Here is a 23,851-nt window from a genome sequence, read left to right on the forward strand (position 1 = left end):
GATTAATGGGTTTAGACCATCCTGGTTTACAAAACCACTCCCAACTGTCTGAACTAATATGTTACTATATTAAGAGGCCGGACGAATGCAACAAAGCAGCAGGCAAATATCAAGAACTCCCCTGCTTTCTAGCTCTCTGATCTTTCAGAATTCAAAAGATACTGAAAGAAATAATTTAAATTTCATCTCAATAAGGACAGCAGATAATATTTTTTTCCTGCTAAAATATTTATCTACTCAGATAGCAAACAAAAAGATATCATCACAACTGGTGGCCAAATATATAAACATGCAATATTCTCGGTGAGAAGAGAGGGGGAGTGTTCTCCATTTATTTTTTCAAGTTGAAGGGAAAATTTCATAGCTAAATACAACATTCCTTCCCTTTCTCAGATATCTGGTTAAAATATTCTTGGATTTTATGTTATCTTTTGTTTATGTACCTATATCAGCCCTATGCAATAAAATGTCTTTTATTATGTCTTGGAGCCAAAGGAGCATAAGGGAGAGCAGAGATTAAAAATAACATTAGACATTTACTGCAAATTCTAATGTAAGGCAGTCATTAAATAAATATTAATGCACTTTCTTATTATCCATTTAATGTAATCTATACACACAGTAAATTGCTTGCCTAAATGACAACCATATCCCTCTTCAGTTTTATTTTAATATATATAGTCTGATTTTGCTATAAAACATGATTGCCTACCATCTCTCAAATGTTCTCTCTAAAGTAGCCTAATTCAACAATATCTACTCTCTACCAATGTTCACTCTGACTTTTCCTGTAAGAAAAACAACATTATTATTTATATGGACTATGCAAATCATTCCTACTGAAGTCTTGAATTGGAGTGATGAATTTGGAACAGAGGAACACTACAGAACCTAGGTAAAAACTGACCAAAACAGCATTTTTCTTGTCAATATTCATGCTTTGAAATATACCTAGAATTAACTTTGCTTAGAAGTTAAGACTGTTTTTCCAAGTAGTTAAATAGAAGAGATGATGATTTACCAACATATGACAATAACTTAGTTTTTAACTAAATTTTTAACTCATGTATTTTAATTCCATCCCAAAACACTTTATCAGGAGTTGAAATTTAAATTTTCAGTTTAAACTATTAAAAGATACATACTATTATTTTGAAAACGGAAAAATAATAGGATATCTTGATTTGGTTTAATTTGAATCAAAATAATTGACATTTTTACAGTAATACTTGCAAACAGTCATAATGCATAGTCTCATGAAATATAAAAGGAGAATACTCAACAAATGAATACAATGTTTTCAGCAACTGACACTGTGGGATCTCATGGACTATCAAACAAAACAGGAACCTTTTCAAGATCAGTTACCTTTCACAGTTTATTTCTCTGTTTCATAGTTTTATTACTAAAGGTTTAGAAAGGTCCCAAATCCTGTCCTCCTAAAGACCCAAATTAACAGAGCAGTTTAAATCCATAAATCACACAGTTTAAAATGAACTGCTCAAATACTCAGATAATTAAGTGAATCAGGTTTGAAGTTTGAACACATTCCATAAGTCTCCCATGCATGGGAGAAAAAGAACCCAAGTCTGAGTAAATTATCATAGATTTCATTAGAATAAGAATTATATAATGTGGATTAGAGAAACAGGCATCTATTTAGACATCGCAAGTTAAAGGAAAGACTTCATTTCACTCTGATAAAAATAATATTCCCAAAAGCTGATATGAGTAGTATTGCTACTGTGACCAATACTGCACACAAAATTTCTTTGTTTTGGATGGTGTGATATTTCATCCATTTCTGTTCAGGTTCTATAGCACCTTATGCTACAGCCCATGCACATACATAACTCGTTATGAGTGAATCACATCTGCATTGGCAAACCAGTGTTGTTAGTACTATGTCTTTTACCAGATACCTATCTACTACACTTTAAAGTACAACAGCAATTTTAGGATACTTTGACATTCCCAAGCAAGAATTTTTCATGCCTTTGTGAGCATGGATGGTCTTTAATGTTACTTTGATGACTGTTTTACTTGATATCTTTTTTTCAAAAACACATTAACTTTCCCTTTAAATGGAGGGGGGTATCCTTTATTTCATTTTAATGGCAACACAGATAAAGTTTATTACACAACAGAAAGGCTTATTTCTCCATAACAAGGTTTGAGAAGCTGCTACTGCATCATATAAAAACAGTTATTAAAACTAAATATTGTGCCTGCTCAACAGCTATATTTCAGATCTCATAGTAAGTTTAAATTATCCTTTTCTCATAATTACTACAAGTTTTAGTATGCATTTATGAATCCCATCCCACACTGTGATTAGATCTTAGAAGTGAATAAAATGTGAACACAAAGACTAGATTATTGGCTGATAATATATATAGAGAAAAATATAAAACACTGTTCCTATGTGTGCAGCAATAACTGAAATATCCACAACCTTTGCATCAAAATATTATAATTAGATTTATGCTTAGGAAAAAGCTCATTCTAAGCAAAACATTTAAACCTCAAAATAGTTACTCTGCTGAAAATAGTAATGGCAGGAATGGTTTTTAATCACAACAGTATTTATCTTTCCTCTTCTTGCATGTATTCATTCATCCAGCAAAGGGGAAAGATGAACTAAAGGGACAAATCCTGAATAATGTTTATTTTTATATAAAACAAATTAATAACAAATTGGATCTCCATTTACTGGGAGCAGGGGAAGCCTTTTGGGTAGCTTTTCTCCATTGAAGTTATTTAAAGAAACAGACTGCTACTTTAAAATCAAAAATAAGGTGTATACATTTCATGCTTGCAATATGTTTTCATCACTAAATTGATTGCAACTGTGAAAAAACGCAGTTGTCATTAACTAACAGAACTAAAGAAAAAGGGGAATCTTTTATTTTCACCTGAATAAATCTAAATAAATGCAAGTGTTTTAAAGAGATGAATTTTAGTAAGAACACTACATTTAAATTGCTGTCAAACTCTAGGTCTGTTGTCCTACAGGAATTTAGGTCTGATAGGAATTAGAAGGATTTTTTGGACATAGGGTTTATATTCCCAAATCATTTCAGTACTTTTAAAAACTTAAATTGCTTTCTGAAGTAGTGCACAGGGTTGCAACCAGGGGGGTGGGGGGGGAAGGAAGGGGGAAATCTAAGAGTACCCTTGTCCCTTATCCCTTTTCTCTGGTTGTGCCTGCTTCTGCTGATGCTGCTATCCAGAAAGTCTAAGCCAGTGCAGAAAACTCGGGAGAGCACTATATGGAGGGAGGCAGGCATCCGAGCTTCCTATATATTGGCCTCCAGTCCTGTGTCTCATACCAAAAGTAGTATGACACTGACACTAGTTCTATACAGTATTTATATATATATATAAGTATACACACAAACATATACACACACGCACACATCTTCTTTCTCACTAGCCTCAGAAAACAAAAAACACTATCGAACATCTGAAATCAGTAATGAAAATAGCAACAGCCTGAAACCCCAAAGATAAATTAGTTACAACCACCTAAAGGACAGTACCCTGCAGATTCCCAATAAGGTAACTGATTAACAACATTACAGGAAGAACTAGAGATCAGCAAATGCCTCAGCTCAGAGTACATAAACTTGTAGTAGACTGTCCTGCCCTAAAAAGCTTACAGTAAAAACAGAGAAGACAAAATTAAGAATTAGGATATAAAAACACAAGAGCAGAAGATCTAAGAATGACATACACAGGGAGGGAGGGAGGTCCACTGGAAACAACACTGGGACAGTGTTCTTTGCTGTATAACAAACTACAGATGACTCTCTGCTGGCTACCAGCAAAATGAAATTCTGCCTTCCAGTATAGTTCCCCCGACAGAATGTCTCCCCACCTCTACTTTGAGGCTAAGAATGAATAAACCACATGTACAAAGACATTTCGCCCCCAGTCCCCAAAATCATTACAAGCTACTGGAAACTACTTGCTTTGCAAAACAAACTCTGAAAGGTTTATGTAGCTCTACAGTAAGTTAAATTTATTCTTAATATGATAAAAACTTTATGAAATGAATATAAGTTTTTTTAAAAGCTTGAGAATGAAGAAGCTTTCATTATGGAACAAAGTCACTATACAAGCTTAAATTCACATGAAGATCAGATCTGATGTTGGTGTTCCCTCATTTTAGATTCCAACAAAACTTTAAATATATTGCAAAATTTTAAGAGGGTATTTTTAAAAAAGCAAAATACCCTGTAATGGAAAACACTAGGATTTCTTGACTCAAGAGCATGCCTCTCCAAAGCAATTTGAGAAGGGATAAGCAGACTAAGAATTAACTGGTAAAGGTATGACTGAGATACAAGACCTTAAAACAGTAACTTAGGCAAATCTTACCTTAGAGACCAAAGCTGAATTGTGTGTTTTCGAGTGGTAATCCAGTTGAAAAAGGAATGCATTTCTAAGTTTCATTCTCATTTTTTCAGAATATCTTTGCAGATCTTTACTCAACCAGTTCCTAATAACAGTTCTATGTCTTATAACCTTTGTCAGTTTGGATCCTGCCTCCATATGAATTTGAATTGAATGCATTACCTGTTTTCTTCTTCATCAATGAAGAATATATTCCCTAAAAATGACACTGGTCTAGATGAGCTGAAGCCAATATGACAAATGAGTTCTATATTTGTGCCATCTGATGAAACAACAATATCTTGTCCTTCTGGGAACTGTACAGAAAAGGGGTAAATCCTGTCACCATCTTCAAGTTCAAGCTTTGGAAGTTCAACTCGAATCCGTGATTGCCTGTGTTAAAAATCAATAATAATGGGTTTTGGGCTCACAGGATGACAGTAATAAAGGTGATTCATACACTTATGAAACTTCTTTTTACAGTTATATACAGAAGTATATTAATATACTTCAGTGTTGAAGTGTTAGTCCATTGAAACTAACTGAAGAATTAAAATCCTTCAGCATTAGGCATGCTGCTTTGTTTTTTTACAAATGTTATCTCGATGTTTAATACTGACCCACAATAGTTCAACATCCCAAGGAAGAACAATTTCTCCTAACTACTGCAATACAAAAGGCTTAAATGTTACTTCCTTTTGTGTGCTTTCTCAGAGGTTTGCTACAGCCAAAGCTTTCATTTATACTGACTAAATGGTATTAGCATACATGAAGGTATTTTAATATTCAAAAAATTTTACAATAACAATGTGAAATGGAAATCCATGGAGATATATAAAGATTCTTTCCTTGGTTATGTAGTTTTAGGTTCCAATTTGAAATAAAAGTGTGAGCGAGCCCAGACCTATATGGAATCCTTTTGGATGAAAGATGGGGGAAAGGGAGACTTATAGAGACACGGTATTCAGCAAAACACAGCTCAAGTCAGGATGCCTCCAGAGAGTGCATACAGCCAGGGAAGTGCGCATGGGACATGGCTATGGAGGATCCTTTGCACCCCTCCTGGGAAACCTGCATGCTTGATCACCTCTCTGAAGTGCCTGTACACCAATGCATGCAGCATGGGGAATAAACAGGAAGAACTAGAGATCTGTGTGCGGTCGCAGGGCCATGATCTCATTGCAATTACAGAGACATGGCGGAATAGCTCACATGACTGGAGTGCTGTCATGGATGGCTACGTGCTTTTTAGGAAGGACAGGCCAGGAAGGTGAGGTGGGGGAGTTGCCCTTTATATGAGAGAGCAACTGGAATGTATCGAGCTGTGCCTAGGGGTGGATGAAGAGCGAGTCGAGAGCTTCTGGGTAAGGATTAAAGGGCGGGTTAATATGGGTGATACTGTTGTGGGCGTTTACTACAGGCCACCTGATCAGGAAGAGGAAGTCAATGAGGCCTTCTACAGCCAACTGGAAGTAGCCTCACAATCACACGACCTGGTTCTCATGGGGGACTTCAACCACCCTGATATCTGCTGGAAAGACAACACAGCTAGGCACAAACAGTCCTGGAGGTTCCTGCAGAGCATTGATGGTAAATTTCTGACACAGATGATGGAGTCAACAAGGAGAGGTGTGCTGCTGGACCTTGTACTAACAAACAAAGGACTGGTTGGAAATGTGAAGGTTGGGGGCAGCCTTGGCTGCAGTGACCATGAGATGGCGGCGTTCAGGATCCTGTGAGGAGGAAGCAGGGCAATAAGTAGGATCACAACCCTGGGCTTCAGGAGAGCAAACTTTGGCCTCTTTGAGGACTTACTTGGAAAAATCCCATGGGTTAGGGCCCTAGAAGGAAGGGGGGTCCAAGAGAGCTCGTTAATATTCAAGCATCACTTCCTCCAAGCTCAAGATCGGAGCATCCCTATGAGTAAAAGGTCAAGCAAAGGGGGCAGAAGACCTGCATGGATGAGCAAGGAGCTCCTGGCAAAACTCAAACAGAAGAAGGAAGTGTACAAAATGTGGGAAAATGGACAGACCACTTGGGAGGAATATAGGAACATTGTCAGAGTATGCAGGGATGCAACGAGGATGGCCAAGGCCCATTTGGAATTAAATCTGGCAAGGGATGTCAAGGACAACAAGACTGGGTCCAGTCTTGTTCAACTTCTTCATCAATGACCTGGATGAAGGGACAGAGTGCACCCTCAGCAAGTTTGCTGACGATACAAAACTGGGAGGAGTGGCTGATACCGCAGAAGGCTCTGCTGCCATTCAGAGAGACCTGGACAGGCTGGAGAGGTGGGCGGAGAGGAACCTCATGAAGTTCAACAAAGGCAAGTGCAGGGTCCTGCACCTGGGGAGGAATAACCCCCTGCACCAGTACAGGTTGGGGGCTGACCTGCTGGAAAGCAGCTCTGCAGAGAAGGACCTGGGAGTTCTGGTGGACACCAAGTTAAGCATGAGGCAGCAATGTGCCCTTGTGGCCAAGAAGGCCAACCGTATCCTGGGGTGCATCAGGAAGAGTGTTGCCAGCAGGTGGAGTGAGGTGATCCTCCCCCTCTCCTCAGCCCTGCTGAGGCCACATCTGGAGTACTGTGTCCAGTTCTGGGCTCCCCAGGACAAGAGGGATGTGGCACTACTGGAGAGAGTCCAACGGAGGGCCACTAAGATGATTAGGGAACTGGAGCATCTCTCATATGAGGAAAGACTGAGAGAGTTGGGCCTGTTCAGCCTGGAGAAGAGAAGACTGAGAGGAGATCTTATCAACGTGTACAAGTATCTGAAGGGAGGGAGTCGAGAGGATGGGACCAGACTCTTCTCAGTGGCGCCAGCGACAGGACAAGAGGCAACAGGCACAAACTGAAACACAGACGGTTCCACCTGAAAATGAGAAAAAACTTCTTTCCTGTGAGGGTGACAGAGCACTGGAACAGGTTGCCCAGGGAGGTTGTGGAGTCTCCTTCTCTGGAGATATTCAAAACCCGCCTGGATGCAATCCTGTGCAACGTGCTCTAGGTGACACTACTTGAGCAGGGGGCTTGGACTAGATGATCTCCAGAGGTGCCTTCAAACCTCAATCATTCTGCGATTCTGTGATTCTGAATCCAACCACTGAATTACTGACAACAGACCAGTCACTTTATAAACTACTACAAGTCAAAGGAGATAAACAAAATTCATGTTATCTTCAAGTGATTAATGTCTAATTTTCTGCAACTTAAAGTTTTCCTCCAGTTCTTCTGACACTGAAATGGTACCCACATAGGCATATCAAACTAACATTACCACTATTTCATAATTACATGTAGAGAAGTTGCATCTCTGAGACTGAAAACAAATTTTTCTACACAAACATACACAAGAGTGCTGCAGCTCTGACTTGAAAAGATCTATGTTAAAAGATTGAGAAGATTTTTATCAAACAGGAGTTGATTTGGTGTCAGGTTATATTATATAATATAAAAATTAAGAAAAGGCTTTCTTGTAAGTTTAACCAACAGGATAAAGCAGGTGATCTACACAAAAATGAAAAATATACGAATTACTTAATATATTAAATCACATCCTTAAAATGTGTTGTGCTTTTTGGTACTAAAGTTTGCTCAGGAAGTAAAACTGAATAATGGTCCCCAAAAAAAAAAAGTCACTAATTAGCCAAATACCAGTTAGATTTCAAAACACTGCTTTCTAACCTGTAGAGTAGATAAGACTATCATCTTAGTATCTGGCTAAAGTTAGCAAAAACTCCTGGTAAGATTCTTCTCTTCCTATTTCATGTACTGTTCCAAATACTTTTACAAGCATGTGACAAAATGAATATAACAGAAGATGGCCACTTCATGAAGCAGTAATATGTTTTCAGGACAAAATATGGGTTTGCTGAATGTAGAGCTATATGCATTTTCTCTTAAATATGCAGACTTTTTCCTCTGAATACTAATCGTCATAAACAAGTATGAATTCTCTTTTTTAGGAGAAAACAAAAACAAGAACTATTCAGGATTTCTATAGTAAATTTACTTTAAGATTTTTACCTTAAATAATCTTGTGGAATAATATTGATGGCTGTTTCAGTTTTCATACCCAGAGGAACTGGCATCAGCATTAGAAGGATGGGATCAAAATTTATTTTTGGTGACTTCACAGTGCCAGATAAAGTTATTCTGTAGTGAGATGGATTATCATTTACATACACTGACATTTCAGATGCATATGCTCCAGGACAAGCTGCTAAAAAACAAACAAAAACAAAAAAAGCCAACCTATTACCATAAATGCATGCAATTAAAATAATGAGTTAGAGTAAGAAATTTTTTTTATTTTATCATCATTATTGCTTTCTTACTCAAAATGTAGGTTAACATAAATTAAATGAATTACTTACTAAGCAAGTTTCGAATACTTGCTTGCAGCAAATCAAAAATCCATTTTTTTAATTAGTAAAAAGCTTTTTGAAAGTGAATTATTTACTGTATTAACATTCCTTTATGTAGAACATCACTATAACACTTGTCAATTTTAAGAATTACAGTTATGTAATAAACTGCACTAATTAACGCATAGAATGCTAATTTTACAAATGAATAAATATCAGTAACATCTGACTGCCAAGCCAAAAGATAGTTGGTGCTTTATAAGATGGTGATCATTTTAACAGATGATTATAAAACCTATACTGTTGTTGAACAGCCTTACACCAGCCAGGGGGACAGGTTCTACTACATCCTTGAATTACCCTCCACTGACAGGATCCCCGATTTCCTTCTGTTCTATCCCTTCTCACACCATCCCTCCAAATGCTCCAGGGTTCCTTTTTCTACAGGACAGCAAAAGCTCGTTTTCTTTTTCTTTCACTGATACGGAAGCAAGGTGCATTTGCAACTGTTACTCTATCAAAATGTTATTCCAAGTCACGCAGTGTCATTTACCAAGTTTTCAGTTATTCCTGCCTGCTGAAGAACTGACAAAGCAACAACTTTGAAGGCCAACTAATGAATACCTTTTTCACTTAGAAGCGAATCTATGATGTGTCACTGGTACCTTTGCAACACAAAAAGTTTAATCTTTTCATTCTGAGAAAAACATCCTTCCCTTTGATTCCCCATTGTCCACAGATTAGTAAGTATGAACCAGAAACATCCTCACCTAATGTTTAAGAAGGAAAGAAAGAGCAAAATGAGTAATTTCTATTTTATGTGTCTGTATGAGCACACATGCTACAGCAAACAGAATATAACCTCAAGCTCTTTAGCTCCAATAATCTTTCTCACAGCGTGAGAAACAGCTGCCATTGTTTGCATACCCAAAGTAGAAAACCTGCCCTCTTCAAAACATTTTATCTTATTCCCTCCTCGTAAGAGTCAATTTCTTCATGGAGATGATGCTAAAGGAGCTTCATAAAAGCCTGTTAGCTGCCCAGAGCATGGCCTACAGACCCCTTCATATCAGAACAACAAATGTGAACCTCTTAAGGGGAAAGCCAGATGAAATGGGAACTTGCTGCAATGCTCAAAAAATATGGCTAGTTCCCTGTTAAATGGAAACTAGTTTTAGGAGAGAATACCCCAAGAAAGCTGAGAAGGTTGTGATGCTAAGTTTTGAAACAGCAAGAAAACAACACCTTTTTTCTGGCACTTGGCACTCTTATGAGGGAAAGGTGAAAGAGAGTCAAAAAAGTTCATGGAGATGTATGAAGTGCCACATAACATTGGGCAGGCCTGTAAGAAAAGATGACCAGTACTATACAAGTTATATATGAGCCAGACAAACTAATCTCCTGCAGTTGTGCTCTAGTTAAACCATGCTTCTGGTATCCTGTACTCCTACATTTCTAGAACATAGAGTAATGGAAAGTGACAGGCCACGACCAATAAATGCCACAATTTAAGGAAGGAAACTACAGGGTCAGATGTCAGTACCAAAGAATAAGTTATTTGCACTACCTCTCACATTTTAAAATATTTGTATTAACTATATTTCCAAAGTCAAACCATCAAAAGCTATAAAATGGTTGTATTAGACTTTTCCACACAAACTTTTCATCCCCACTGTACATAAAACAAATCAATATTAACTACATGATCACATGTATATTCCATAGAATCCCTGACTCAGGCTGTGGACAGAATACAGTGCTTATTCTAGGAAACAGTCGATTTGTTAAACTGATCATTCTGTATGTGGCTCCACACACTTACTAAACACAAAATTCTCCATATGTAAACACATAAGGACCCCATGAGGATTTTAATAAATAAATAAGCAAATAAAAACACAGCATGTTGTGATACTGTCCTCACAAAGACCAAAAAAAAAGTATATATGGTCCCATTAAGTTTTGGTCATTAGTTTGAAAGGCCCAGAAAGTTTTGAGAATATTTAACTTTATTTTGAAACTAATGGGAATTATGTCCTGAACTAGCAGTAAGTCATGAACTCGTGGCTCTTCTGCAAATAAAATCTGGAACTGAGAAAGATATATGGACCAATAATACTGCTTTAGCTAAACTTTTATTTCATTTTACATGAAAAATATGGCAAAGGTAGGGCCATAATGGAATTCCTCAATTCCCTGCATCATTAGCCCCCAAAGAATGCAGTAAGTGCCCTGAAGCAGAAGTCTTCTCCATGTACACAACTTTGATTCCAGCTTACTATATAGTGAATTCACAAGATAGGGTGCTGGAGAACAAACACTGCATGATTTAAAAATAGGACACTCTTAAAGAGAATGGATATCAACACCCTTTCTAAATTACTATTAAACCTTTCTTCCTTATACTAATCTCTATTCATTTCTTTACACTTCGTTCCATGCTTTGTCCCTTCAAATATTCAGATTTTTAGCACTGGCAGGTAATATCTATTGCCATTTTTCTCCATAAGAGCAAATGGTGTTTTTCCCAAGCCTGATAATATCTGCCAACCCATTCACCAATTTACATTAACTTCACCCAGATTTTGCTCCGTTCTTAGTGGCACCAGTGAGAAGGAATTCCAGCAGTAGACCTCATATAAACTTAGGTATAAGACAGAATTATATCAGTTAAAAAATGTCAGTCTGATCTTTTGTAAGTATTCAGATCACTTAGCCAGGAAAAACTAAATAGTCAGAATACTGTGGGATATATTTATCCTATTAATTACATGTTTCATGACTACAATCAAAGCTTGTGTTGTTGTTACCATTCTGATATAACACCACTAATTTCTATAGGACAGACAACAAGGGGTCCAGGAGATATGGAAAAATTTCCTTAGGGAGATTTGATGGTACTGGCAACTCTGCCCATCTAAATTTGCCACAGGCTGAAAAAAAATCTGTAGAATTATTTGGGCAATTTCCCCTTTGTCTTTTCTGGATGGGAAATAAGCATTCACCACTTTACCTTAGGAAAAAAACTCTGAATAAAGGAACACAGAAAGATTTCTCAAAGTGCATACGCACACATATTTCTTAGCTGCCTCACTTCGGTCTAATTTGCACTAGAAAGCCCATCCAGTTCAGAATGCCTAACTCTCTAGCATACTATACTGGGGATATAATTTCTGTAGAGCCCTTCTTAAAAGAAACATAAACAGAGATTATATTTCTGTTGAAAGGAAGTTATGCACATAGATAAGTTTTCCTCCTGACATTGTTCACCTACTTTTGCAAGAGAAATATTTTAAAAGCCCCCCACCTCCACTCCACTTATTTAAGTTTCAATTTAAACTAGCAGCAAAAGCCAGTTTAAGAAGGCTGCCTCCTTAAGTATGTCCATATTCCTTCCTGTTCTGTATCAGTATGAGTCTAAGAGTTCTTCCACAAATCTTAACTGTGTACTAGCATATTTTTTGATCTTTTGAGAGTGTGAGAAGAAAGCAAAACTATCACCTGCTCTTTTTACCCTCTTAAGCTCATATTAGATTGTTATTCACTTTCTATATTTGTCTCTCAGATAAACATTTCCAGTTCAGCTGCCCTGGACTTTCCAATAATTCATCCCATATTACAAATATAATACATACAACTTTAGCATAAATGAGTGCCAATAAAAAAACTGCTTATGCTGAAATACAGACTTCAAAGGAGAAAAGGCGCAAGTAGTCATAACTTAAAGGCAGGCCCTATAAAAAGGAAAAAAACAAAAACAAATCAATCATTTCCCCACAGATACTGTTAAAGAGGAGTTATTTAACTTCTTACTGTTGTAGAAAGAACCCTAAAAGATGGAGGGCATGATGTTCATCTGTGCCCCTCAGGTACATAATCATCACACCCTCCAGGGGCACTGCATCCCTCTTAACTCATTAGAGCATTTCTGAGTTTTTTGCCACGTGAAATCCTACAGCACAGATCTATTGCAACTTACTGTCCCGCAGATAGAAGTTTTATATAGCACAGTAAGATATAGTGAAATTGTTCTTATATCATTAATGCTATATATATCGTACTGCATTACAGTAGAAAGGATTGCATTAATACATCTTCAGTTCTTGAGAATCTCTATTAAACTGAGTAATCCTTCTTGAAAAGGAAGCATTACATTACCATGCATTATATAAAACTCTTTGCATCATTTGTTAAAACACATGGAAGCATACCATAGCATTTTTTACTCTCATTATAAACGTGGTGGCATTTTTAAACAAATTACTATAATGCACACTCAAAGTTTATTTTAAGGCTTGTTCACCCCCACACTACAACTCTAGAGAACAAACCTATGAAGGTGATCAGCACAACATATTCCTTAATTAGGTCTCCTGGGGCCGGGGTGGGGGGGTTGTTGTGTCTAATGTTTTATTTCAAGAAAGAGTAATTATTTTCAGGGAAGGTATAGCACAAGTAGGCTATAAATCATGGGAAAATACTTAGAACATCGAATTAAAGGCAATTGATTCTTACAGTGATTTATGATTTACTGTAAACAGAAGGTTTGGAAAAACAGAACAGATATAAATATCCTTAAATTACAATAATTATTTATCAGTCATCTTTATGTATATGCATGTGTGCATTTACACATACAATTTATTTAGTAGTTCAAAACACGGCCTTTTACCTGCATGTTGTTCTCTGCTTTATAGTCACTCCGGCATTTGAGAATTTATAGGAAAATTTTTAATACAGTCCCACAATGTAAACACCTTCTAAATAGGATTATCACATGGCTGATCACTTCATTTATTATGATTAGCACGTGATCCCTATCTGGCTGCTGCATAAAGTAGTATTAGAAAAACCTGTAAAATCTGCTTCAACTGTCATTAACACTAAGTGACACTTAGAAAGAAACAGGAGAAAAAGAGAAACTATGCTAATCCAAGCCCTGTCATCACCAGAGATCTGGAAGTGCAGCTTTATTCTGTTTATCTTAAGTCCAATATTGTCCTGAGCACCCCTATAACAAACCCCACTGATTTAATCACATGTGAATGACTTCAAACAGGTATTTTCTTGGTTTATCAATGCAAACTACTGTTAAAACATCTATTAAAACAGTATGTTTCTCAAATTCAAAAGCAGATTGGAATGTTTATAAACGTTCTTTACAATTGACTGTTTTAATATGATCTGCAATTACACAGAATCACACAGAACGGTTGAGGTTGGAAGGGACCTCTGGAGATCATCTAGTCCAACCCCCCTGCTCAAGCAGGGTCACCTAGAGCACGTTGCACAGGATCGCATCCAGGCGCATTTTGAATATCTCCAGAGAAGGAGACTCCACAACCTCTCTGGGCAACCTGTTCCAGTGCTCTGTCACCCTCACAGGAAAGAAGTTTTTCCTCATGTTCAGATGGAACTGCCTGTGTTTCAGTTTGTGCCTGTTGCCTCTTGTCCTGTCGCTGGCGCCACTGAGAAGAGTCTAGCCCCATCCTCTTGACATCCTCCCTTTAGATATTTGTACACATTGATAAGATCTCCTCTCAGTCTTCTCTTCTCCAGGCTGAACAGGCCCAACTCTCTCAGTCTTTCCTCATATGAGAGATGCTCCAGTCCCCTAATCATCTTAGTGGCCCTCCGTTGGACTCTCTCCAGTAGTGCCACATCCCTCTTGTCCTGGGGAGCCCAGAACTGGACACAGTACTCCAGATGTGGCCTCAGCAGGGCTGAGGAGAGGGGGAGGATCACCTCCCTCCACCTGCTGGCAACACTCTTCCTCATGCACCCCAGGATACCGTTGGCCTTCTTGGCCACAAGGGCACATTGCTGCCTCATGCTTAACTTGGTGTCCACCAGAACTCCCAGGTCCTTCTCCGCAGAGCTGCTTTCCAGCAGGTCAGCCCCCAGCCTGTACTGGTGCATGGGTTAATTACTCTACCAATATGCACATTCTGCAAAAATATCTATTAGAACACCTTCTCAAACTTACAGCATTTATTTTCTTGGTTTTATTATTTGACTGACTACAGAAAAGCCTGATACTCTATGGAAAGCAAAGTAGAAATTAGTGAAAGGAGAAAAAATAAGCGTAAAAGAAATACAGTTAAAACAAACTATACATGAATTTTTTTTTAACTATATCTTGAGGAACAACGGAGGATTTTGAATCTTTGTTTTTCACTTTCCACACCTATATTTCCACTCCTCTTTCTTCTGTATTCTTACTCCAAAAACCTGGGGTCATAATATGTTTCTGTTGCTTGACTTCTTTTTATCCTATTTTTCTCTGACTTGCATCTCAATACTTTCTCAAAAATTCAAAGTTTACCTAGAGCCTTTCTTCTTCTTCTTCTTCTGTCTAAACATGCTGTCTATAGATGCTTTCAGTAGATCCTTATATCTTTCAAAAGAAAAATGAGATACTAAGCCCTTATGTATAAAGCTTTGCATAGCTAAACATCTGAAAACATATAATCTCCAGATTCTTTTCCAGTGCTATCCTTCCACGCTCTGTCCAATCTTCTTGCCATCCTTATGATTTTCATATTCTACCATTTTCTTGCACCCTGGGACAATGCTCTCTTTCAATGCACCTAGCACCCTTTTTTTTTTTTAATTTCATATCACTCCAAAAACCAATACTTTAACAAAAATTTTCATCTGTTGGGCAATGACAACCTACATAAGTTATCACTGAAATCTGATTGAGGACCTGTGGAGATGAGCGAAGATGGGATAATATTGCTTCGTTCCAAAACAGAGGATTGTACTAAGTATAAAAATAGAACCTACCTCCTATAAAATTTTAGTGTTACATTGAATGGAGTTTTATGGCTGTTAAATAAATGTGTGGGTTCAGGACCAAAATCCAGGGTTTTTTATTTACTTTGGAGGAATGTAGGGGGAAAAGAGAAATAGACTGATCTTTCAAAAAAAGAAACAGATGCTCTAAATATTTTTAGAGTATTCCAATAGTAAAATGGAATTTAACTTTCCTCTAGCAGTTTAATTTATAATATAATATAATTTAACTCAAATACAGATTTCTAAAATGATGTTCCACAGACATTTCACAGAAATGTGAAAAACAACAACTATAAATACTGATTAGGTCAGAAACTTTCCAGGTAATATATGTAGAAAGAAAGAGTATTTCTGAAAAGTTAGGATTTGCTGTCCAAAAGAAAATTTAAAATAATTAAAAGCAAACCATTTTCCAAGTAATTCTGCAAAATCATTAGGTATTAGTTACTTTCTATTTCATGAAACAAAATCACAGCCCAACCATACACTTTAAGACAAAAACTACCAATAAGGCATAAAAAAAAGATATAGGAAGCAACTCAAAGCTACACATTTAATTAAATATGGCTCTTGCACGACATTCACAGCATGTATGCAGAACAGCATTTAATACAGTCTTCTCAATTTACCATACAGAATCATGGTCAGGCCCTTATACCTACAATTTTTATTTATAATTATACTAAATTATTCCCAGTGTTTGTTTCGGGTTATAGATTTCAACCACGTTCATCAAGAATAATACCAACATCTTCCTTTAGGGCAGGAATGGTCAATTGCTGACTCACGATCAGATCCTACCAACAAGACAACTTTTGTTTTCCCCTTGAGAATGCTGGGGCCACCAGTAGGGCACTTAAACTGCCAATACAGCTTTAAGTCCTGTGAGGTGCTGCAGACACTGGTAGGCTTTATCAGCTCACATGCAAGGTTACATTAGTCTGGCTCCTAAAGACTTGACTGAGAATAAGGTAGAATCCTAATATTCACATCCTGTCATTCCTCTTCTAGTGTATGTGGTTGACTATCATCTTCCCGTAAACCCCCAAATTTAGCTAGAAATATATTTCATTTTTTTTACTTAGGTTCTAGTTGCCTTAGCACACCTCTCAGAAAATATCATCTCTACATTGATTTTATGTCTTTAGAAGAAGGAAATTTCTATTCTCACCTAAATTCTGGCTATTTAGAAAAAAAACTTTACACACACACACAAAAGGTACTCTTGGAAAGCTTTTTGCATTCAATTCAGTCAAATCAAATGTACATTAAATGGCAGTATTGAAAATAACTCAGGTATCCTAGCCCTTTGAGACCTTGTATGTACAAAAAGGCTTTCCAAATAATGTTAGTCAAGAGATTCAGTTCCTTGTGTTAGGTCTGCAGCTGTCTTGTTTGCTCAGAACCTCAAAAAGCCTTTCCTTTATCATTTCATTTGGTTATCTAGGCATATTAACTCAAAGCTCATCAAAAAAGTACTATCTATGATCCATGGTAAGAAGAGATTTAAACAAACCTATGAAATAATATCTTTAGCAAACTATCCATAGAATTCAGAAAAATACTTACGAGGGCAGAAATATACAGTGATACTGATTTTTTGTCCCGGCTCAAGAAATCCAGTCTGTAGACTAAACTTAAAAATACCATCTTCTATTTTTTTTTTTTGACCATCACAACTCAATTTCCATGTCAACTGCTGCCTTGAGATATTCCTCAGGTCAAGTTTCTGTAAATGTTTATGGAGAAAGGGGGACAATCATGAAAAAGGGAAAGTAACGAGCACTATGATACCTTTCTTAATATTCTATATTAAGCATCCCTTTTGCAATCAGATCAGACTGAAAGCAAGAAAGCACTAGAGAACAATGAAGAACCCAGGTTATTAAACCTGCATGGTGAGAAAATGAGTATGCCTAACGGCACAGACTAGGTGCTTTGCAGTCACTCACCACATTCACAAAGACATACATTTTCCTTCCAGAATGGAAAATCTCATTTTGGGGCGGTAAATAGATAGAAGTATTGTGGTGGGAGTCCTTAGCCAAACAGAAGTGAGAGGATTTTTTCTGATACAAATGAAGCATTGCAAGAACTAAACTATGACCCACATCATCTAGTTACAGTGCTTCTAACAGATATGTTGAGTTCACAAAAGTATTAGACGTTCAGGTTTTAGAAACCCATTTTTTCAATTCAGTGAGAATACAGTGGCAACAAGAAAGATTTCATTCCCCATCTCAGTTACTCTTTCAATGCCTAATATGTCAATAGCTAGGAAAAGGCTTTGACTTTACACAACCACCATTTTTCTGAAAATACCTGAAAAAGATTTTGAAGTAAGAGTTGGGGAGAATGTCATCACACAAAAGTATAGTCCATTTCTATAAATTCCAAATAAAGTCTTCAAGAATTAAAGAGGATAGACAAGGACATGGTATGGTTCGTAATCATACAGTCAAATTCTTTATGTTCCAAAACAGAATAGTTATTTTGAATTGCTGTGGCCAAGCACCCTGTTTAGTCCCTCTTTCCAACTAAAGCCCTAAATCAAGACCAAGAATCATTTGGGAGAGTGCCAGGTGGCACAGAGCACAGCACCATACAACATCCTGGGGTAACAATTTAACTTTATTGACCGTCATGGGACACTGACTGCCTCCCTGTACTTTACCAGCAGAGGTAGAGGCAGAAAGTCTTTGCAAGTAAGCTATATCTTGCACAATCCGTGGTCAGTTTCTCATGCTGCACATGCTTTACCTCACATATCAGAAAGCAAGGATGAGATGAATTTTGAGTTTTGGAAAAATTTCTAACTAGTAAAGACAGCCCAACATAAAAGCCAGAACTCAATAGAATGATGATGGAAAAAGTTCAAAATACACAAACTCAGGTATTTGGAACATGATTAAAATTTAAGTTCCAGATCTCTATTTTTTTCCCCAATCAGTTTCAAATTATAAAAAAGATTTTGCCAAGATTAATTACAACACTTGTGTTTATGTACCTGAGAATTCAGACTTTCATCAGCTGTATTGAAACGAATATCCCCTGAACGCAGTGAAAATGTAAGTTCCATTGAGGAGAACTCCAAAGGTGATCTAAGTACTGTTGGAAAAAATAAGTGAAGAAGGTTAAACATAATTATTTTGACAAATATTTCCGCAAAATCTTTCAGTAAAACCATTCTTTCTGTACATATTTAGAATAATAGATCTTCACTTGCTTTAAAGCTGTAGTTTCTTTTTATTGCCAACATACTATATGCACAAATACTGTAATTTAAATTTCTTATCATGACTCTTTAGTCATATGCAAGTGATCTTAATATTTCATCTATCAAATTTGGAGGACTAAAAAGTGACCCCAAAATTGAGCTAAACTTTAGACTTATACCATCTACCTTCAAGAATCTGATGGAATATTCCCATGGGATACAGTCCCGCAGAGAAGAGGGGTCCAGGAGAGCTGGTTGATTTTCAAGGATCACCTCCTCCGAGCTCCAGAACGGGACATGCCAACAAGCAGGAACTCAAGGAGAGGGGGCAGGAGGCCTGCATGGATGAACAAGGAGCTCCTGACAAAGCTCAGATGTCAAAAGCAAGAGTACTAGAGGCAGAAGAAGCAGGGTGAGGTGACCCAGGAGGAGTACAGAGAGGCTGCCTGAGTGTGCAGGGAGAGGGCTTGGAAAGCCAAAGCCCATCTGGAGTGGAATCTGGTGAGGGCCGTGAAGGGCAACAAGAAAGGCTTCCAGAGATACAGCAGCAGCAAACGGAAGGCTACAGAAAACACGAGCCTGCTGCTGAATGGGGCAGGGGGACCTGGTGACAAAGGACATGGAAAAGGCAGAGGTACCCATTGCCTTCTTCACCTCAGCCTTTACTCGTACGACCTGCCTTCAGCAATCACAGGCCTCTGAGACCAGTGGGAAAGCCCAGAGGCAAGGAAGATTTATCCTCAGTGGAAGAGGACGAGGTCAGGGAGCATTTAAAGAAATTGGACATACACAAGCTCAAGGAACCGTAATGGGATGCACACACAACTCTTGACGGAGCTGGCCCATGAGACTGCGAGGCTACTCTCGATTATCTGTGAAAGCTCATGGCAACTGGGGAAGCAGGCTAGGGACTGGAAGAAAGCAAATGGCAGTCCTATGTTCAAGAAGGGCAAGGAGGATCAGGGGAGCTATGGGCTGGTCAGCCTCACCTCAGTCTCTGGGAAGGCGGTGGAGCAGCTAATCCTGGAAACCACTTCCAGTCATACTCAGGACAAGAAGGTGAGTGGGAACAGACAGCATGGATTCACAAAGGGGGAATCATGCCTGATTAACCTGATGGCCTTCCACGACAAGGTGACAGGCTCAGTGGCTGAGGGGAGAGCAGCAGGTGTGGTTTCTCTTGACCTCTGCAAGGCTTTTGACACTGTCTCCTGGAACATCCTCATAGGTCAACTGATGAAATGTGGATAAATGATAAATGGTCACCAAGGGGGACTGAAAAGGGGCTGATCTGCCAGGCTCAGAGGGTTGCCATCAGTGGCACAAAGTCCATCTGGAGGCCAGTCACTAGCGGTGTCCCCCAGGCATCGATACCAGGGCCGACACTCTTTAACCTCTTCATTAATGACCTGCATGATGGGACAGAGTGCACCCTCAGCAAGTTTGTAGGCAACACAAAATGGGGAGGAATGTATGGTACACCAGACGGGTGCGCTGCCATTCAGAGGGACTTCAACAGGCTGGAGAAATGGGCCAACAGGAGTCTCATCAAGTTCAACAAAGGGAAGTGCAAGTCCCGCACCTGGGAAGGAATAACTCCACGTACCAGTAGAGAACACTGGAATTGGCTGCAGCTTGTCTGGGCACCACAGAGTGTCAATCCTTGGAAACACTCAAAACCCAACCAGACATGGTCCTGGGCAACCTGCTCTAGCTGACCCTTATCTTAGCAAGGCAGGGTAACAGGTCTATACAATTCCCAGAGGTCCCTTCCAACCGCAACTATTGTGTCATTCCATGATCTCTCCTTCACACAAAGATACTATAAGCAGACGGTCATTTTATTACAGGTGAGTGCAAGGACAGTCAGACTATATACACAACAGTACTTCAGAGATGAAATATACCATTTTTTAAAAGGGGAACTGGAGAATCTTCTGAGTCATCTATTTTAGTTACACAAACATTCATTTCCTTAACAGTAAAAAAATCAGAATAATATTATTTCATATAATATGTATATGGATATCCAAATTCAACAAATTTGTTTCCAGATCCTATACTATTTTAGCAGTTATTTAATGTATACAAGGTTGTGTGACAGTATTCATCATAAAATACTTAATAGATGTATTACAACAGCATTTCTCTTCATTTCACACAGCTGGAATAACACAGTCATGGCAAAGGATGAAGTTTAAAGAGAGGATTTAGAAAAACAAATACGTATTCTCATAAGAGTCTTCATTCTGCCTCTGTACTAGGGTAAACTACTGCAAATAAACCTAGCCAGTATATTGCATCTTTTTATTAAAAACTGCAAGTTTGTCTCACACCCAGTAAGGAAGTTCCTTGATTAGATCAATTCTCTCCTCCCTTTAAATTACAATTTCCTAATCCACTTCTCACATTATGTAAACATTAATGTTACCTGTATTTCTCTAACACACAGCTATACAAATTCTACAAATTACTGTTTCAAAGTTGGAACCTGGTCTGCTCAGGACAAGAAAACGATCATGTGGAATGTTTTCATCATTTAAGTGCTGTGTAATTATGCAAGACATGGAGTCCCTACCTCTTACAGAAAATGCATGTACAAGGAAAACACAGGAAGGCTAAAGGACTAGGCCTCAGGGGGAAAGGAAAGGAAATGATCAACCACAAGAAAAAAATGTGACATTCATAATTTTAAAAAGGAAAAAAAAATCATACAAGTTGATAATATGTGCTCTTTCTTTGTGTCTGGCTGAGATAGGACATTGTGACCAGCCTTCTTCAGTTGATTTGCTTTGGCTTTTTGCTCTTTCAGAGCTTTGTTATATACAATAAATAAGTCTGCAAGGAAAGGGTCTTGCAAATACTTAAGTAAGAGTCTTTAATTATTATGTAAGCTTTAATTCCAAGCTTACATAAATCACTTCTGCACTACCAGTTTGTCAGTTTGATTCATGATTTTTTATTTAGAGATATGTTTTATTATAAATCTCATTCATTTGCATGAATTAATCTACATGTTCTTAAACTAAATACATGTAGAAATGTTCAATATGAATTTACTTCCATCATGAGATCTAAAGAAAGTCTCACAGACTTCAAGGAAAGTATTACTTATTCAAAGGTTAAGCCCTATAGCATAAAGAAAAAAATATAGAGAAAAATGAATAAATGGGAATTGCTTTTACCCCTTAGTGCTCCTGAGATATTTAAACATTACAGGAACATCATTCCAGGGAGATGCTCTGCACTTAAATCTCATTCTCAAATAGACAGTGAATACATATGAGAACACTGAGAACAGGAAAACTAGCGGATTCAAGTATTCTAAGTATGTACAGGTCTACATGACTGTTAGGATCAGACAGGTGACTATGGAGAATGAAAAATTATTTCTAAAAAAAGCAGAGAAAAATCATCTAAGATATCAATTTCTTGCTGTAACTTTGGGCTTTAACCAAACTTGAAAGGCCAGAAGAGTGCAGTTGTGTGTGCAAAAGTAAACAGAAGCAAATGGAGAGAATTACTAGTAGTTGTCTCCAGATTGGATCGGGGCCATGCTGAAAGACATTTTAAAGGGGTTTTAAATATAGCTAGAGCTCCTAGTTTTTACAGGGTGTCACTGGAAAGAAAGATTATGATATACTACTTTTCTACACCTTTCAAACGAACTGCTGTAAATACGAGGTCCATATGTTAAGTTCTAGAACTACTAATGAATGAGTAGAAACAAAATTGAACATTGCTAAATTAATAACAATTTTTATCATAGACCTAGGAAAGTGATACAGGTAAATGGCAATGGTAAGAACTTATGTGTTTTCCCAGCACATATAATACTTATGTTTAAAAATAGTAACAAATTCAGCTTTATAGATATTTTAAAAGATGACTTAAAATTTGAAAATTTTGCAAGTTTCCAAGATATTTACAAATTATACAATAATTACTTAAGCTTCAGTCTTCTAAACCCTGTAGTTTCTTTTTTCAAATAAATAGTAATTCTCTGCAGTTAGAATACAAGCAAAAATATCACTAAAAATATAAATATCCGTCACTTGTTTATATCCCTAGTTTACCTACCAACTGCTTTAACTCTACAAACCGGAACAGTCACAGTCACTGCTTGTGGACGAGGAGCAACGGTGTGCTTTGCAGATCCAATAGGAGTTGCTGGCACAGAGCTTTGCTGTGACAATGAAACGTCACCGTGAATATTAACTGGAAGAGTGAAGTCATATGCTGCCACCTAGAGGACAAAAATACCATTGTGGTCACTTTCTCAAAGAAAGAAACAGCAGGCACAGCACATCTTAAACTACCTGAATAGTATTACTACTTCAAAAGATATTAAGACATTTTAAAATTAAGTTGATCCTGATACTAATAGGATGGTTATCTATTACCACTGAATATCAGTCATTTAAGTATCCAAAGACCAGCCATCTTTCCCCCACCAAGTAAAAAACTGTAGGCCCAAAAGTATCAGGGTTATCAGCACAGCTATAGATAAGGCTTCTGGCAAATCATCATTGTGTTGTGCTCCTTTCCAACCACTCTCCTGAGGAAAAGAGTTTGTAATTATGGCCCCAAATGCATAACCAAAATGGGGGGAAACAGAGTTATGTAAGTTTAGGGAAGTCTTCCCCAAATGTCGAAAAGAGATGGTCAGTTTTTATGGTACACCAAGCATAAGCAAAATGGCCTTTCAGATCAAGGGGGAGTATGAGTCAAAACTGACAATCCTCAACAAAAAGTACTCTTAAAACCACTGTCGTGAAATCTCACTGAATTCCTACTTGAGTGTTTTCAGTGATTTTGATCATGGTATTATCTCAGGAATCACTCCCAAAATAAGTGGGGTTTAGTGGGGAAGTGGGGTTTAAGTGGGGAAAGCAAGCAGGAATAGATAGAATGGCTTAAGATATACCATTCTTTTCACAAACACTTAGAGTTGTTTACATCATTATAAGAAATATTTTTCCTGTTCTCATTTAAACTAATTATACAGGTTAGTAGGAAAGGAAGTATCATCTACAAAATGATAGTGTTGGCAACTAAAAGACC

At 37.6% G+C, this 23,851-nt stretch overlaps 1 protein-coding gene across 1 annotated transcript in view; it reads right to left on the bottom strand.

Moving 5' to 3' along the window:
• Positions 1–4,581: 4,581 nt before the first annotated feature.
• CFAP47 (cilia and flagella associated protein 47) overlaps positions 4,582–23,851 on the bottom strand; it is a gene marked incomplete at its 3' end in the record, with an annotated part of 66,173 nt that continues 46,903 nt past the window's right edge. The window contains exons 22-26 of the mRNA XM_026091484.1: positions 22,868–23,033; positions 18,578–18,678; positions 17,140–17,299; positions 8,429–8,621; positions 4,582–4,791 (exon numbers count right to left, since the gene is read on the bottom strand). Coding sequence (XP_025947269.1) covers positions 4,582–4,791; positions 8,429–8,621; positions 17,140–17,299; positions 18,578–18,678; positions 22,868–23,033 — 830 coding nt within the window. The remainder of the gene's footprint in view (positions 4,792–8,428; positions 8,622–17,139; positions 17,300–18,577; positions 18,679–22,867; positions 23,034–23,851) is intronic.

This window comes from Apteryx rowi, unplaced genomic scaffold (genome assembly GCF_003343035.1).
Source record: "Apteryx rowi isolate R43461 unplaced genomic scaffold, aptRow1 scaffold_905, whole genome shotgun sequence".
NCBI classification, from domain to species: Eukaryota; Metazoa; Chordata; class Aves; order Apterygiformes; family Apterygidae; genus Apteryx; species Apteryx rowi.